Raw genomic sequence first — 17,504 nt, 5'->3', positions numbered from 1 at the left:
CAGTTCTCACAGAATAAAAAATAATCTCTTTCCAATTGATTTTAGGGGTCCAACATCACAGACACGTGCACAGAAATGCTGCGAAGTGGACTACTACTGAAAATTTCAGCAGGAAATATCCAAGAGAGGATATTTTTTCTTTTTGATAACCTTTTGGTCTACTGCAAAAAAAAACACAGGTAAATGATTAATTTATACTTTCAAAAATAATGTATTTTTCTCACAGTAGAGCTAATCCTCTGTATGCTGTTTCATAAGAATATTTGAACAACACCAAAGTGTTTACTGCAGTTAATTGCAATATAAAAGTCAGCATTTTTAGAGGAGACCTATCATCCAAAGAGAATTGTATTTAATTCAAACATTGGAAAAATTTTATACGAATGCAGAATCCAAATGGTGAAGTGCAGGGACAAAGAATCGTTTTGTCAGTCTTCCACAACAGGTTATATGTGATAGCTTCACTCTCTTCTAGGAGGGGTAAACAGACTGAATTTTAGTTCACACAAATTAGTATTAAAGCTTATGCTATAAAATAAGTCTCTAGAGATTCAAGAGTTTCAAGCCTTGTATTTCTCATCAGGGAAAAGAGCCAGAAAGCTGCTACTTGCTGCATTGCAAGGAGCAATTCCTTAGTTCAGCAACAAGCTCCTGCAGTTAACGTTCGGTGCTTTTATGCTTCTGAGAAATAAGCATTCTCCTACGTACAGGCATCCCTCTTGAAACTGCTTAAGTTTGTCTCTCTGATCCAGAAACTCTTTTTGAGTAGCCACTGAATACATATTACTGGATAGATCCTTGATAGATTCCTAGATACATGACACACCTTGAGTATGCTCTCTAGTAGCACTGCCGAAATACCATTATCTTTGCCTCTGCACACTTGTGGATGGTGTCAGAGGAAACTCCACCATCGACCTCAGTGTCCAGTCAAGGAAGCTGTCTGCAGCTGCTGAAACTGTTGCTTCATAAATCCAGGCTCTACTGTCATCACCACAGCCGTGTCCATCGGATCAGTGTGAGTGCTGTAAGAATTTCAACGGTAGTTCCAGATTTGATAGCCAACTTTCATCCTGTTTTTCCAACTGTCTTTTACCACTGCCCTGGATTGTCTGTAGCATCCAGGTGAAAGATGTCTTTCTCTGCACCTGTAATATTCATTTGTTTTGATCAGTGCTCTGGCTTGGCAGTGGTCACGTGCCTGTTAAAGGATGGATCCTAGCCCAGCTGCTTTTGAAGGCCGTACATGAGAGGATGGTCAAGTGCAATGTTAATAGCAAAATGTACGCTTGGTGCATCCGGGTGAAGGTCTATGCAGTCCAGTGTGTGGGAGCACCCAGCACCATCAACTTTAGGATGAAAGGGCTGATCGGGCAGCCTGATGCCATAATGATTTCCTCCTTCCCCATTGCTTTAGCTGTGTCTGGGGAATAGCGTGTGCTCTTCATCCTCTTCTTGCTACCTGTTCTTGGTGGGGGTGAATGAGAGGGAAGGAGATATTAGGGTTGGATAGTAGAGACCAGAACTCCTATATATGTGTACCACAATATTCGTGTGTTGTGTAGTCTAGTTATAACCTCAGATGTATATATACAACTACAACCAGCAAAGTAAATGGAAATTTCTGCATAAAATGCATGAATCTGAGACCAATTTTTAATTGAGGTGTTAAAATCTTATTAGCAACCCTTGTCTGCTGTTGTATATAGTTTATATGGTTTATGGTATTTTTCACATGAGTTTTTGCATAGGACTCATCATTCAAAAGTATTATTTTAAATATTTTAAAAATTATTTTTCCAAATAAGTTTATACTCGTATTCATTTTGTCATACATAAGAGCAGGTGGCTAGGGGATGGATATCCCTTTTCTCTCCTCTTGTGCTAATTATAGGGAAGTGTTCGTCCCCATGTACTTGGCACTGGTGCCAATACTGTGTTCAGTTTTGGGCCCCTCGCTACAAGAAAGACATTGAGGTGCTGGAGCGTGTCCAAAGAAGAGCAATGAAGCTGGTGAAGGGTCTAGAGAACAAGAGCGACTGAGGGAACTGGGGTTGTTCAGTCTGCAGAAAAAGAGGCTCAGGGGAGACCTTACTGCTCTCTACAACTACCTGAAAGGAGGTTGGAGCGAGGTGGGTGTTGGTCTCTTCTCCCAAATAGCAAGTGATAGGATGAGAGGAAATGGCCTCAAGTTGTGCCAGGGGAGGTTTAGATTGGATATTAGAAAAAATTTCTTCACAGAAAGGGTTGTCAAGCGTTGGAACAGGCTGCCCAGGGAAGTGGCTGAGTCACCATCCCTGGAGGTATTTAGAAGACATGTAGACGTGGTGCTTTTAGGGACATGGTTTAGTGGTGGTCTTGGCAGTGTTAGGTTAATGGTTGGACTTGATGATCTTAAGGGTCTTTTCCAACCTAAATGGTTCTATGATTCTATGATAGACTTGTGGTTAGATTCACTGTAGCACCTGTAGAGCTTCTTGCTGAACCAGTATGTGGGGAACATCAGACTCATCAGTATGTGGTGTAGAAAGTGGTAGTAGCAGAAAGTAGCCATGGACCCTATTGGTCAAGAATGTCTTTATAAGACATTATAAGGTTCTTATAGAACCTCTCTATATTGTAAAGCTGCTGAGCTCCTTCTGCAAGAACCTTATTCAGACTGGACTGGAAATGCTGTTTTTTCCAGTGGGTTACTACTGAAGAAGCTGCTAGCTAACCCTGAGGGAGGTTTAAAAATCTTCTTCCCCAGTCAATATTGTTTCCTCCTATAGATTACTCTGTTAACAGTGAAGCATTTACATGTGAGAAGATAGGTAACTTATACTTCACTAGCTATAGTGAATCAGTCCTTTGTTTTTAAGTTGCAACTCTTGCTTAGGTCGCAGAACTTTTGGAACAGTTGAGCATGAACCATTTAAGAACCTTGTGATTACATCTAGTGTTGAATACTGAATTTATTTCAAGGATATCCTTCTGCAACTGCTCAGTTTAATTTTTGTGTAGACTGGTTAAATATAAACTCCTGCTCTTTTCAAAATTTCTAATTTTTGCTATATTGTGTTGTCTGGCAATTACAATTAAATTACTGATTACATAGTATCTTTTCACTTGTCCACCACGACATTACATATTTTTGTAGCCATGTTCTAGCTAAAATGCACTATTGGATGGAAATCTCAAAACACATGAAAGGTCTATGATTTCTTTAGTTTTGAGCAATCATGTCCTACATGTCATTGGCTGGTACCATGGTGATATCTCTGCAGACATGAGAATAACTCAATTTAGAACATAGTTTCAGAGTTTATGGTGGGAAATGAATTGATTATATGCCAGCAAGATACTTCAGGTATTGATTGACAAGTAGGTAAAGAGATTGTTGCTCACAGGAGGTTTGTATTTTGGAAATTTTACAAAAATTGTTCTATTTTTATGGTATGAGATATTTTATGTAATTTTTAAGCATCCTTGCTGTGGAGTTTTATAAATGTGGATTGCTAAATTTAGGTTCATAGGTACAAAGGTCACTAGAGTTATTGGATTTACCTCACCTCAGAGAGAAAAAAATATGTGATACTGAACCTTTATGTTTGCTGCTGGGTTTTTTTTGTGTGTGGTTTTTTTTTTTAAAAACATATTATTCAGTTTTTGAATAAGAAACTTGAGATATAGTAGAGTTACTCGTCAGACAGTAATGATTGAGAGGCAGGTCATTTTCTGAAGATTAGTACCTCTCTGGAGTGAGTGAAGGTCAGAATTCAGATGATCATTAATTCTCAGGAACTGACCTTTGTTTGATATACAGTATTAATTATCATTATGGGCAAAAATGGACAGAAAATCATCCCTGGCTTATCTGAGGTGGGAAAAGCTGCCTAGAACTGGGATTCTCAAAAGGCCTTGACTTCACTGGGAACAGAGTTATAGCAATGCAAAGTGCTTTGGAATGTATAACTGTGAAACTGCCAAAAAATTTCAACTATTCTTAATTATAATTCTTGGTTAACCCTTATGTGAGGAAGGAAAAGTGTTGTCTTCGTTCTTCTATGCATAAATCCCATTTATGATGCTAATGTGTGTAGGTCAAGATTTATATCCGAAGGTGTTCTTAGTTCATTTTTTCAGTCATGCTACCCTTGTGTTGAATTTCTTGACTAGCATAAGGAGGCTACATCAGTTAGGAGGAAAGATCCTCCCAATGCAGTATTTTGTCTTTGATGGCAGACAGTGGCATATAGGTACCAAAGTGTTGGAAAAGAGCTTTTACAGAGTGAGACTTTCCTGATAAACTCTCATGTCGGCCAGCAATTTGCAGCTTACTCTTACCAGAGGTAGCATCTTTGCATTAGCATCAGCAGTGCCCCATTCAGCAATGGTTTCCACAGTTGAATTGCACATGTGTAAATGTCTTGTGATTCTCACAGTAGTCTTTAAATGCTACATGTACAGGTAGTGGTGCAGAAACATAGAAAAAGGTGGTGGATGACATGCTCAGCTGCTCTTTCTTTTATCAGGCGATTGAAGAACAGCAAAGCATCTACAGATGGCCACCGTTACCTTTTTCGGGGCAGAATAAACACAGAAGTGATGGAAGTAGAGAATGTAGATGATGGAACAGGTGAGTGTATTTATGTTGCTCATTTACAGAGCAGTTTTTCAAGGTGCTGAAATCAAACGCAGCTTCATGATTTCTTTGAGAATGAAGAGTGCTCCTTGTACTTGGAAAGAAAGAGTAAGATGCCACTTTAAAAGCGCTGTCTGCTCATATCAAAACTCTGCTTCTGTGACACATCATTGCTTTCATACATTATTAGCTGGGCGGTCATAGATGAGTGTTTTATGCTAACATGAACAGAGTAATAAAGTAAAGTGACATTTATTGCTCAACTGAAATCATATATTTAACTTCACTTTACAGCATTCCAGCATTCTTAAAGAGGTTATCCCTAGGTATGTGATATATTTGTAAAAGCAAATGGAAAAGTTACCTCTGTTGGAATTAAACCTCAAACACTATAAATGCTGAAATTGTAACATAAGCGTTTAAGAAAAAAGGAAGGTTTTTTTAGTACCTTTAGGGGTAATCCATATGATTGCTTGAAATTTTCCTGACATACGTTAGAAAAATGAAAACCCAAAGTATTCCTACAAATGTCAATTTTTGTTTTGGAAACTTGAGTTTAACCTTTGAGCTTAACAATTATTATTTCCTTACAATTAATAAAGAAAACCTGAAACATTTTGGGCTTTCTAATGTGAAACTAAAAAAAAAAATATGGGAAACTTGCAATGGCATTGCAAACATGTAGGTCTGGAGGAAACTTCTGTGAGTTATATATTACTTCTCCTGATTTTAAAATAGCATTAGGTTTGCCCTACATCCACTATGGATTCCAAGCATTTCTTAATGTAATTTCTTTCTAAAATTGAGCATTAATTAAGCTTCATAGAAGTCCTTCATAGAAGTTAAATATTTCTTAAAAATTAAGTGGTGTTTTTTTTTTTCCTAATCTTGAGTTCCTTGTTTTCAAAATAGTTTGCTCATTTCTTGTTCTGCTGGGTAGACTTGGAGAAGTTCTATTGTTCTTATTGCAACAAACTAGTTTATTGGAAGGCTGTTGTGTCTCTCCTCCATCTCTTCTTTTTAAGTCTTTCAACCTTTTGTCATGGGTCGTTTTCTAAGTTTTTATTACTTTTTGTGTCCTTTGGAGTTCCAGGTTGTTTTTTTTTCAGTTTGTTTGCATCTTTTGTATTATGAGGTGTCCAGAGCTGACGCTGATGCCAAGTAGAACAGAATAATTACTGTAGTGTTGCATGTGGGATGTCTATTACTAATCCCAGGATTGTTTGGCTTTTCTGAGAGCATTATTTTTCAATTTTATAGTTTGTGTTCCAGAATACCACACCAGATCCTTTTGTGCAGTACTGGTGCCTATCCCATTATATCTTATACTATGTTAATGTCTGAGAGTAGGTCCTAACAATGACTTTCTTTTCTGTACTGAATTTTATCTACTATTTCTACAATTTATTAAGCATTCAGAATTCATGTCTTGTTCCCCAAAGCTCTTGCAATGCCTTGGGTCCATGAACAAACAATGTTATTACTGAACCACTTAAGCTCTTGATAAAACTAGTGGAAAATGCTGAACATAAGGTAGAGTACTGTGGCGTCACACTTGATTCATTCTCTTTGTTTACTAGACATTTTTTGTAAGAACTCCTTGACATCTGTTTCAGGCTATGTCCTTCACCAGGCCCACCGATTTAGTTAGTGGTTTAGAGATATCTATGAGTACACTATAATGAATTTCATCAAGCCTTGTTGACTTGAATATAATTTATCCAATATTCTATATCCTGCTATTTCCCTTTTCTGGCCTGTATTCCTGCCCAACTGTTAGCTTTATTTGTATGAAATCTCAGTTAGCACTTTGTTTATGCAAAAAAGAAAGTTGAGTGTTTCATTTTTTTATGCCATGTATTGTTTGACTACCTTTCATTTATTTTCCTTCATCTTTCTTATATATGCTTTTGAAATAAACGACAGTTTTCCTGTTTCCATTATGTCAATTTCTAAGACGGCATCTCTTTACTTATAACTCTTGACGTGACTGTGGCCACAGAAGCTTATAGCCACCATCTTCTTCCTGATGAATATTCCAAGAATTATGTAACTTTTTTCTTTTACTGGTTCCGATCCCACATAGTGCTACGCTTTTAGTGTTGGCTTCAGCAAATATTTCTTCCTTCCTACTTCCATGACTATCCTGTATTTCTCAAATCTGTCCTACTTTTCTTCATTTGCTTGTTCTAGCTATCCAGCCCTTGATCTCTTTCACACTGTCCATTTTCCTTCCTGCCCGTTTGTTTTCTTTCTCAATGAATCTTCAAGTATAATTTGGCTAAGCACAAATGGTCTTCCTCTCCATTCTGGACACCAGTAGTCTAATTTCCTCCACCCACAGGAAATTTTGCTGCCGTCCCCATTTCCTATAGCCTTGCACACAGTACTGGAGGCTATCATGCTTCCTTCCCACTTGCTCTCCTGAGCCATATCAAATCTTGTCACTTTTATATATTCCGTCATATATATATAATATAATATATATATTATATAATCTAAATTCTGTCCTCCTTTCCACACTTCTGAGACATCAGTTAATGGTTTGGTTATTTTGATTTCTAGATTATTAGAGGTGGTAGATGCCCCATCCCTGGAAACATTCAAGGTTGGACGGGGCTCTGAGCAACCTGGTCTACTTGAAGATGTCCGTGCTCATTGCAGGGGGATTGGACTAGATGACCTTTTAAAGGTCCCTTCCAACCCAAACTATTCTGGGATTCTATGATTATTCTTATCTGCTTTTTCTTCCATATCCCCACATTTTCCATGTTCTCCATTTCAGTTCATCCAATACCCTAAAATAATTTTTTTCTTGTAATTACTGCTATTTCATCCCTCCTTTCTATGGTTCTCTTTGAAATATGGAAATGTCTGGTTTATTTCCCTGGCCTGTGGCACCTTTCTGCCCTTTCTTGCCACTCCCACCCCCCTTAATGTTTTTTTTTTTTTTTAAACCTGTTTTCCTTCCTTGTAGTCAGAAGTGTATTCCCTCTCCTCACACTGATACTTTTTCTTTCACTCAGATCATGCTGCCCTTCTTTAACCTTCCTCTGTCTTGGTTTCTGTACTGTTCTCATTTGTTGCACCCAGATGTCTTGTTTCTCATCCCCTGTAGTCATCCACGTTTGAACTGTAACCCGGTACTATTCTGCTGTGTTCTTTTTGACTCATCTCATTCCCAAGTGTAGTAATCTGGTCATGTGAGCCTCATTCACATTAGCTTTGCATGTGCTTTTTTTGGTGTTATTTTATTCTCCTCAATCATCTATTACCTATCACTTTCTATAATTCTTAATTTAGAGTGGAAGGTCTGAGTGCAGAGTGCTTATATTTTCATATCTATGCATGAGTCTTTTGCATGTACTCTTCCTGGGTCTCTTTATAGACACTAAAGACTTTTGAGTCTAGATGATACTTCCACAGTTCTTTACTGTAGATTTTGGGATCCTCTGCTCACTTGATATAAGGAACCATAGGGCTCCAGGGAACAGGGTAACTGAGAGCATTTACTCTCAGCGTTGATAGATGTAGGAATGTAGTCTTCATTGTTTGTAAGTAGAAGCATAGAAATAGGAAAACAGATTCCCGGTGTGGTTTATTGTCATGCTAATGACATGCCTACAGAAATTAACAAAGCTTTTTCTGAAAAGCAATTTTTCTTTGATGAAATTAGGGCTTGGCTGAGCAGTACAGTTGGTGTAAGCTTTCTTTTTCGTTTCAGCATCGTGAAGCACTCTGCCTTTTTTTGATTGCACTGATTAAAGTGGAATGCATATTACTTATCAGGGCAGATTATTTGTGTTCTTAAAACAATGTAGCTACACAACCACTTGCAAGTATTAGAAAGGTGGATATATTATGATGTTTTTTTCTGTATTTAGTTTTTAAAATTCAGTTTTGAGAGGAAAGTGTGTTTCTGAAGGCATTCACCAGCCATTAAATGAATGTTATTTAGTTTATGAAGACAAGCACTTGAGACTTAGGAAATACCAGATTTATGGTTGCTTATACTATATTAGTTCTGTCCCCTGTTGTCTTGAAATGAGGCATGAAATAGAAGAAACACTACATGATAACAGTAACCAGAGACTGCATCAAAAAGTATACAGAGGAGGAAGGGAATTGATATTATGCAGCAATTATTTCCTTGGTATTTCTAAGCATCGGTACTCCTAAGAAGCTGAAGTCTGAGAAACTTAGAAATACTTCAATACAGAGATTTCTGTTTGGTTTTTTTAAGGGAAGAAAAAAATTCTATTGTATATGGCTGTAACAAATTGCTTCTTATGCATCTCTCAAAGATTTGAGTCTTGAATTTTGAACAATATATTACACTTCAAATTACAAGCTTTAATGTATTACCAAGTACCATTAGAAGATGATGTCATCTTTCATCACCTTTTCTTGGGATGTTGGAGGCTTAATGATTTGTTAAGCATGCTTGTTCAGACTTTGCATGGAGCAACTTGAAGTCTCATGCTCTTCTTCCTTTTGTAACCATTATGTCAGGTTTGCAAATCATTTGTTTAGCCTGACTGGCAGCTGTGATTGCCTTGATGTGAAGAGTGTGCATATATCATGTGCAGCTGGCCAGTCAGAACATGCATACCTCCTGGCTGGCTGGCCAGCACGTCTGCAGCTCTTGATCAGATTTTGTCCAATAGCCAGTTCAAAAAAGGTATGAGTTTATATGGGATGATAGTGTAATGCTGAAATGCTCTTCAGGAGACTATGGGCATGGGTGTTTTGGGGAGAACAAATTGCTCACAAGAGCCTTGGAGCATTGTAGTCATGGGGAACACAGGGAGCAAAAGAGAAAGCAGGGGTGTTGCAGTTACAGGCAGAGGTTGGAGTTAAGCTGGGTGTCACAGGAGTGGGTTACTATTGCAAAATTGGGTGATAGCTACCCATTTTCCTCCACCTGAACTCACTGCCATCTGTATACATTAGGCAGTCTTGGTACCTAGCTAGGTGATTGGGCTTTTCACAGAATTCAGTGAGTTTGTAGTGGCATGAGATACACGTGGTCAAACTGCCAGTGCTCTTGGCCCTGCAGTTACAGACCTTCAGATGCCAAGGAAGCTGCATGTTTAAAATGTCATCTCTACATTGAGATATTCAAATGGCTGGATGAGCCATTTTTTCTGAATTAAACTACTAAGTTGGCAGCAAATTTCTGTCCAGAGTGAAATGGGAGGATCTAAATCCATTTGTGAGTCTGAGCCATCATTTTTTAAATTTTTTTTGGCCACAATTTTAACTGCTACGGTTCACTGCATTAGAGATCATAATATTTCCTTACATAACATGGATGTTGTGATGATAGATATATGGTAACAAAAACCACAGGAAAAATATCACCCTGTAGTTTTATATGTATTAACCTCTAACTTAAATAAACAAAAAGGTGCAGCTAGTACCATATTGCAAGGTTTATAAGTATATGCTTAAATAATACAAAGGGACCTTAACCTTCATTCCTCCAGTAGTGCTCCTGCCTCTGATCTCCAAAGGGCTGTAGTCTGTCAGCTGAGAGCTTCTGTCTGACGCTTCTTTCTTTTCCCTGACTTTTGACTCTGATTTTCTGACAGTGCATGAGTGATATGATGGCTAGTTTTCAAGAAACAGTGTTTTTAAAGGGACAAAGGATATTATGCATAAGTTATGTGAATAAAAATATGATAAATAGATACGTGGTATACACATGATGTTGCAAAAATAACTTCATTTTTTTCCTCATCCTAGACTTGCTTGCACTTTCTTATACACTTTGAGTACTAGAAAGTTTTGTTGGTTTAGAAATTAGCCATCAGCCTCATGATTTTCTAGTGGTTCCTGACATTTCCCAGCCCAGTATACAAAGCTTGGCTGCTTTCCATCTAATTAAAATGCAGAGTTATTGAAAGGATACTGGCATGTCTGCTGAGATTTATGATAAATCTTAGCAAGCATTTCAGCAAGGGTTTCACTTTTGTAAAATCCCATCTCATTATACAAAACAGGGCTGAATTATGAAAAAGTATTTACAAAGTAAAAAGCTCTGTAGTTATTACAGTAGTTCAGGGCTGGCCCTAGGACGTTCTTGCCTCTTAATGAAAGTTTGTGGTGAGAAAATATTGACCTTTGATTTTCTTAATATTTTGTATGGTAGTTGCTAGTTGTAGTTTTAATCTGTATTTTGTGCAAAAAAATGTATTTATCATGAGGCATTTATGCCTCACAAATTTTCCCCCAGGACACGCATGTAATCCTAGTGAAGGATATTCAAGGGTGTTAGTTTTGGAGAGGAAGTTTGTTTAGCTAATTTCTGAATAAGATTTATGGACTAGCATGTTAAAATCAAATGTTATAGAAGTAAAGAAAGAGTAATAAATGGTAAATTGTGTGATTTTTATAGCATAGTGGTTTACATGTTAAGAGTCAGAAGTTCAAGATATCTAAGAACATCAGCAATTGTTACCTCTCTCCTATAATGTGCACACTGAACATAGGGTTGTTAGGAACATATTTCAAAAATTATGCATTTGGTTGATGCTTTTTTTTTTTTTTGAAATCAGAGTAAATCTTGTATTATATTTCAGTTTGTTTAAACAAGTAAGTGTAGATATTTCTTTATTCAGGTAACCAGTAAAGATACGTCAAATATATATGACTTGCTTGCTTGTCAAATGGAAATTGTATTTTTCCCCCTGTATATTTAGTCCTTTTTTAAATTTAATAGTAAATCATTCAATCAGCACAGCAGCTCTGAGTAATTTAAGGGGCAAAACCACAATGCTGCTTTTTTAAGGAATTATTTATTACAGTTTAACACAAACAAAAGTACTCCAAGTACTGTGATCTGTTCTTTTAATAGGACTCTGCCTGTTTTAGTGTTGAGTTTATACCTTCTTCCATATGCTAGGCAATTCTCTGTTACATTTTAAAAAGGACATTATTTACTAAAAGTTAAAGTACAGCTTTAAAGAACAACATAGTTCACAAGCAGCACAGATAACTTTAAATTCATTTTTATTCTTCTGTATTTCCTGAGCTTTATGTGTAATGATAAGAGTTCTTAATAATTGTAACAACTACTGCTTTTTTAAGAATTGGTGCTCTTTAAGCCATTTTATCTATTCCCAGCTGACTATCACAGCAGCGGCCACACTGTTATTAATGGCTGGAAGATCCACAACACAGCAAAGAACAAATGGTTTGTATGCATGGCAAAAACCCCTGAAGAGAAGCAAGAATGGCTGGAAGCTATTTTGAAAGAGCGAGAGAGAAGAAAAGGTAGGTTAATAAACTTCCTTGTGTTGCTTTGCCAGAAAGCCATGCTGTATTTTTATGTTGAGATATAAAGCAAAACCAGCTGCTAGGCAAACTTGTGGTGTCAGGTTCAGCTGAAGGTTTATGAATACCCGCTTGGGAAAAATAAATCAAACTTCTACTGGGAAGGGCATAATGGCTTGAGTCATGTATGCTGATAGTGAATGCTATTGTGGAAATGGGGAGATGATTTCATCTATGATTTTACAGTTTATCCTCAACCAGTATAAATTGTCATAATTTCATTGAGGCCTGTGTTCTGTTATGGTTTGTGGTATATGAGGGTCTATCCTAAATGCCTTGTGGGATTTGTATGCATTGATTCCCTTTTGTGACTGGCCATCTGAATCACTGAAATGAGCAGGTTTTCTGTGTTGGATCTTCATGCAGATGATCCAACATGAAATGGTACAGAATATACCCACAACACCATCTTTGATGTATTCTCCACTACCCAAGAAAGTAAGAAATCACCATTGGCAAACCACTGTCTTTCTGAATAACTGAATTAAGGTGGAAGAATACTTGGATGAAATATAATCCTGATCTCAAATGTAACCACGAATAACCTCATGTATTCAAGGTGAACCCAGCACAAAGTAGAACCAGGGAAAGATAACGCATCATCATCTTCTGGAGCTAATTTCATTTGCAAGCTAAAATATCCTAATCAGTAATGATGTTTGGAGCCTTGGTACTCAAAGAAAATATGACCTTGTAGTTAGATCTGGGATTCTTTTCCTGGTCTGCGTAGATTTTCTGTCACCTGTTGCAGTAGCTGTTGTTTTGTGCCTCTGCTGTAAATGGACACTAACAATACTTTCTTTGGTCTTTTAAAGTTGAATACTGGATGTTTGTAGAACATCTGCTGTAGGACCAGAGTTTCAACTGGGGTGTCTGAGCACTGGCTAATTGATAGTGCCATCGGGAATTAATAGTAGAAAAGCTAAAAAGACGCCTTGGAGGTCTCAAAACTCAACATTTTAAAAATAACAAATGAAAAAGTAATGTGGTAGAGGTGGTGTCAAATACAACAAAAACCAGGTTTGTCTGCTTCTGTATAGGGCCTTGTCTGGAACTGGCTGAAAAGGTTTTTAACAAATGCCACTTCACTCTTAAGTTTCTTGGCTCCCTTAGACTCTTGATACTTTTACGTAAGAAACAGAAAGAGTAAGTAGGAGTATTTTACGTTGATGTATTCTTACTATTTCACACTATACTATTGAGCAGCTGGTAGTAGAGGTGAGTTTGAGCTAAATCTTGCCAAGCGTGAGGTCTGAGGTAGCCATCCCAAAGTCAAGCCATGTCTTGGGATTTTAGCATCCTAAGATTCGGGGAAATTTTCAGCTCCTGGTGTTCTCAATAGGTTTGCCACCAAGGAGACAACCATGAAAGAAAGAGAAGAGGATTTGGTACACACTTAGACTCAGTTTGCAACACAGCATCTTCAAAAGCATTTCTTGAATATCTCTGTTACTGTATCAACTTATAAATTTATCTGTCTCCTCCAGCACGGTGATTTTTTTCAAAATATCTGTATAAACACCTCTTGCAAAGCAGGATGCATCAACTTAATTGCAGTCAAGTTGCCAAATGACTCGGGAACCAAACAGCTATCTTTTTAGAATTCAAATACTGTATCTAAATGTAGCTATAACACTTTCCTGTTACTGTGAACATAAATATGCTTTAATTGTATGTTTACTTAATAAGACATGGAGCCTGTTCGTGTGTGTATATATACACAGGCAATTCCACTGAAGTCTAAGTGACTGCACATGTGAGAACAGTGTTTTATCTCCTTTGCAAGTCTGAGACAAACTCAATCAAATGAACACACTTCCCAGATCTCTTGGGCTAGGAGTGAGGCTCATGTGAGTGACTCCCTCGTGGTTGTGCTGCATGTGCTCGTGCATTTCTTCGTAGTGGTGCTGTAGACCCCACATCTCACACAGAATGGCAAATTGCAGCGATCTCCAGACTAGGTAAATACAGCATGTGGAGCAGGAGTGAGGCATGGAAATACAGCTTGAGTGTGCTGTGTAACTGGGGCTTGCTGGGCTGTTCGTGTTGGGAGACTGAGAGATTCAGTGTACTTGGAGAAAATCAACCTATACTTTCATTTGGAATCCATATAGCAGAAGCTGAGCAAAAGGGAGAGAATGCCCTGAATGAAGTACTTTAGCAGAGATTTCAGCAGTTGTAATTGAATTATCAACTAGGACCACTTTACAGATTGTATTTTCTTGCTAGGAGAAATCAAGCTGAATTGGAAACTTTTTGCTAGGAAGTCTTTCTGTCAGTTTTGGGTCTTTTCTGTAACCACCTGAGGCATTCAGCAAGTTAGAAATTTATTTAAAAGGCGATCATCTTTAAGGCTGATGATGCTGTGATGACCTGATTCAAACAGTCAATACAAATAAAAGCACCAACATCCTATAAGTTCCAAAAGTAGTATATTGGTTAAGTTTTCTTTTCCTGGGAATACATCAAATTTTATCTGTTTATCTGTGGCACCACCACTATCTGGTTCATGGATAATGAGAGACACTCATCTATCTGTGTCCAGTACCATTGTTAGCGTTTTCTCATGACAAGTACATTTTTTTTCTGGCTATATTTTCAGAATTAAAGTAGTAGCAGACTATTACTCAGATTGAATATGTACAGTTATAGTTTTAAAAATGTGAACATCTGAACAGAAACTGAGAACATGTACACAAGACATTCCAGAAATGTGTGTTTTTTTCCAGACTTAATAATTGTTTATTGGGAAAGCACATGGGATATGAAGGTCTGTGGTATTCATTGGAAGCACAAGCTTCTGTGAGTGGCCAGGAGGATGCATAATTCAACAAAAACTGGTTTTGATCATCTGTTACTCAGAAAACATAATGATTTTCTCAGCAAGAGAAACAGGAAAAAATAAACCAGTAAGAAATATTGAAATAAAACCCTTGATAGCTTTCTGTTGTTGAAAAAATTCTAAAGCAAATAAAAAAATCAAGTTGTATATATGCTTTTGTGGAAAAGGGGTGAATTAATCTTATGTGAAACTAACAAATGTGTAATAGATAACTAGTTACTATTAATTGGAAATTTGAAAAAGTTTCCTTTACATGAAAACTTTTTTATTATCTCATGGTAAGAGCAAAACCAAAGCCTTTTTCTTTTAAACATGTGAAGACACGACTACTCCCTTGCAAATGTTCATATACTGAAGTCTGAAAATCATAGCGTTAGTATTTATTACTACAATAGCAATGGTGATGTCGATATAGTGACAGTTTAACTTCACTATGAGGAACTTAAAAGTATCATTTGATTATGCTTTATGAAGATCAGATGTTCATGGTTTAAATTGATTTTGAGAAAAATAATGGAAAACAGTTCCTTTACATTTTTGTACGTAAAATATTGTTATTGCTTCTCCATTTTGGGGAAGATACTGAAATATAATGGCAACATCGCTTCATAAAATTTTAATGCATTTTTGGCAGGTTTAAAATTGGGCATGGAACAGGACACTTGGGTGATGATCTCTGAGCAAGGAGAAAGACTGTACAAAATGATGTGCAAACAAGGGAATCTCATCAAAGACCGGAAGAGGAAATTAACCACTTTCCCCAAATGCTTTCTTGGAAGGTATTATATGCATTTTATAGCATGAATTTTAACCAGCTAAAACCACATTTTACATCTTTGGGTTTCTCCGCAAACCACGCTTTATTTGTAATGTCTGTTAGGCCTATTTGCCTCCCAGAATTTAGCCAAAATGTACATTGGTCTGCCTGAGATTTAAGGATGTGTACTTGTATTCCAAAGTAGCTTTATTAAAGGGACAAGGCTGCAAAGGCATGTTGAAAATATGAAAATGCATCAACTAAAAGAGTTTCTTTAAAGAAATAATTCCTGACATGTTTAATGCATTTTGTCTCTGAAATGTCTAGTTTAGCGTATCAAATTTGCTTTATTCCACTTAAAAAAAAAAAAATCTCTCTCTAAAACTGTTTCTGTGCTTCTCTTGCCTGAATGTCAGGGACAGAGTTACTAAATGAAGTTCACATTTTTAAAAATTTACCTCTGTTATCAGGAAGATCTTTATAATGCCATATTATACCTATGGCTTAAGAATACTGAATGCAAGAGAAAGAGAAAGCAATAGGTACCTTAAAAATGTGTATATGACAAACAAATTAGTTTGAGGGGTGGACGGGTTATCACTTATTTCATTTGACCATAAGACAGTTAAGTATGGAAAGTATTTTTACAAAGTACAGTGACCGTTTTACACAAACGCATTGTAGTGAAGATACTCACCACTAGGTTCAAAAGTGGAAATGAAACTTCGGAGATTTTCATGTGCTGTCAGAAGTCACATAGCTGATGAGAATTGAAACCAGGATTAAGATTAATGATTGAGTTGTGGTTGAATCATGTTCCCTCAGTGAAGTTGTTGGAAGCAGGTAAAGAATACACTCATGGTCAGGAGCCATGTGTGAAACATTCAGATCTACCATCAAATGGCTGCTTTTCTATGCTATCTTTGAAGTGGACCGTTTTGAAGTATGCTTTTGCTGGTCCCTGGGTCACCAGTTAAAACCCATGAATGTGAATGTTGCACTACCTCACTACACTGTTCTTTTGATTTGTAACACACATGCAAATATCTTACATGCTATAAATTCGATGTCTCTGAACTGCATCAGGTTTATTGTGATACAAGCCAGGCATTTCCTGCACATGCAGTATATACTTTGTGTATATGCTGAGGATGTCAATGTGTCTGACACACCTTGGAAGTAACAGGCCTACTGTTCTATCATACTGCGATTATGTTCTGCCTTCACGGCATATCTGCCCTGGGCAGGTGCAGTAGGTATGCCTGGGATTGCCTTAGATTTGACCGTCTGGTCAAATGTGGCTATGCTGGTTTAGGAAATCCCAGAAAACATGGAAAGTCTTCACCACGTGCAAGGTAAACTTTATGCAGGTAAAACTTCTGAGCAGAAAAGAAAAGATATCTCAAGGGAAACCATATATTTTTATGTCAAAATAATAAAGAAGTTGAAATGAGTGGTTTTTTTAAAGGTGGCATGACATTCTGAAGATCATTAGGCTTAAGAATCACTTACTAGGTTGGTAAGAAACACTAGTAACTGAGAGGGAAATGTAGTAGATCTGGTGGTATGACATTTAAAGTTTGATTTTTGTACCTGTTTTTATTTCAGTGAATTTGTGTCCTGGTTGTTGGAAATTGGAGAGATACACAAGTCTGAAGAAGGTGTTCATCTTGGCCAAGCTTTATTAGAGAATGGCATTATCCATCACGGTAAATATAATTAATTTTAACTTGCTTGTTTTCAAGGTAATTGTTGTAATTAGAGTGGACTTAATTTTGTTTGACAAAAAGATGGTCTTGTTAACGCGAGACAGCTTGTTGAATCTGCATTATATCCTTGCAGGGACCTCATGGGGCCATTGTCCATGCCTAGCAGATTTACTGGGAGAGGCTCCATTGATTTAATCAGATTACATCTATGCTGTTGGGATCACAACATTGCAA

At 37.2% G+C, this 17,504-nt stretch overlaps 1 protein-coding gene across 1 annotated transcript in view; it reads left to right on the top strand.

Annotated features, from left to right (window-relative positions):
- PREX2 (phosphatidylinositol-3,4,5-trisphosphate dependent Rac exchange factor 2) overlaps positions 1-17,504 on the top strand; it is a 183,203-nt gene that overhangs the window by 63,687 nt on the left and 102,012 nt on the right. Inside the window, exons 7-11 of the mRNA XM_050891668.1 lie at positions 46-179; positions 4,515-4,618; positions 11,753-11,902; positions 15,439-15,583; positions 17,170-17,270. Of these exons, the coding sequence (XP_050747625.1) occupies positions 46-179; positions 4,515-4,618; positions 11,753-11,902; positions 15,439-15,583; positions 17,170-17,270 (634 nt within the window). The remainder of the gene's footprint in view (positions 1-45; positions 180-4,514; positions 4,619-11,752; positions 11,903-15,438; positions 15,584-17,169; positions 17,271-17,504) is intronic.

Source organism: Gymnogyps californianus, chromosome 2 (genome assembly GCF_018139145.2).
Source record: "Gymnogyps californianus isolate 813 chromosome 2, ASM1813914v2, whole genome shotgun sequence".
In the NCBI taxonomy this organism is placed as follows: Eukaryota; Metazoa; Chordata; class Aves; order Accipitriformes; family Cathartidae; genus Gymnogyps; species Gymnogyps californianus.
This window is presented reverse-complemented; position numbering and strand designations above follow the sequence as displayed.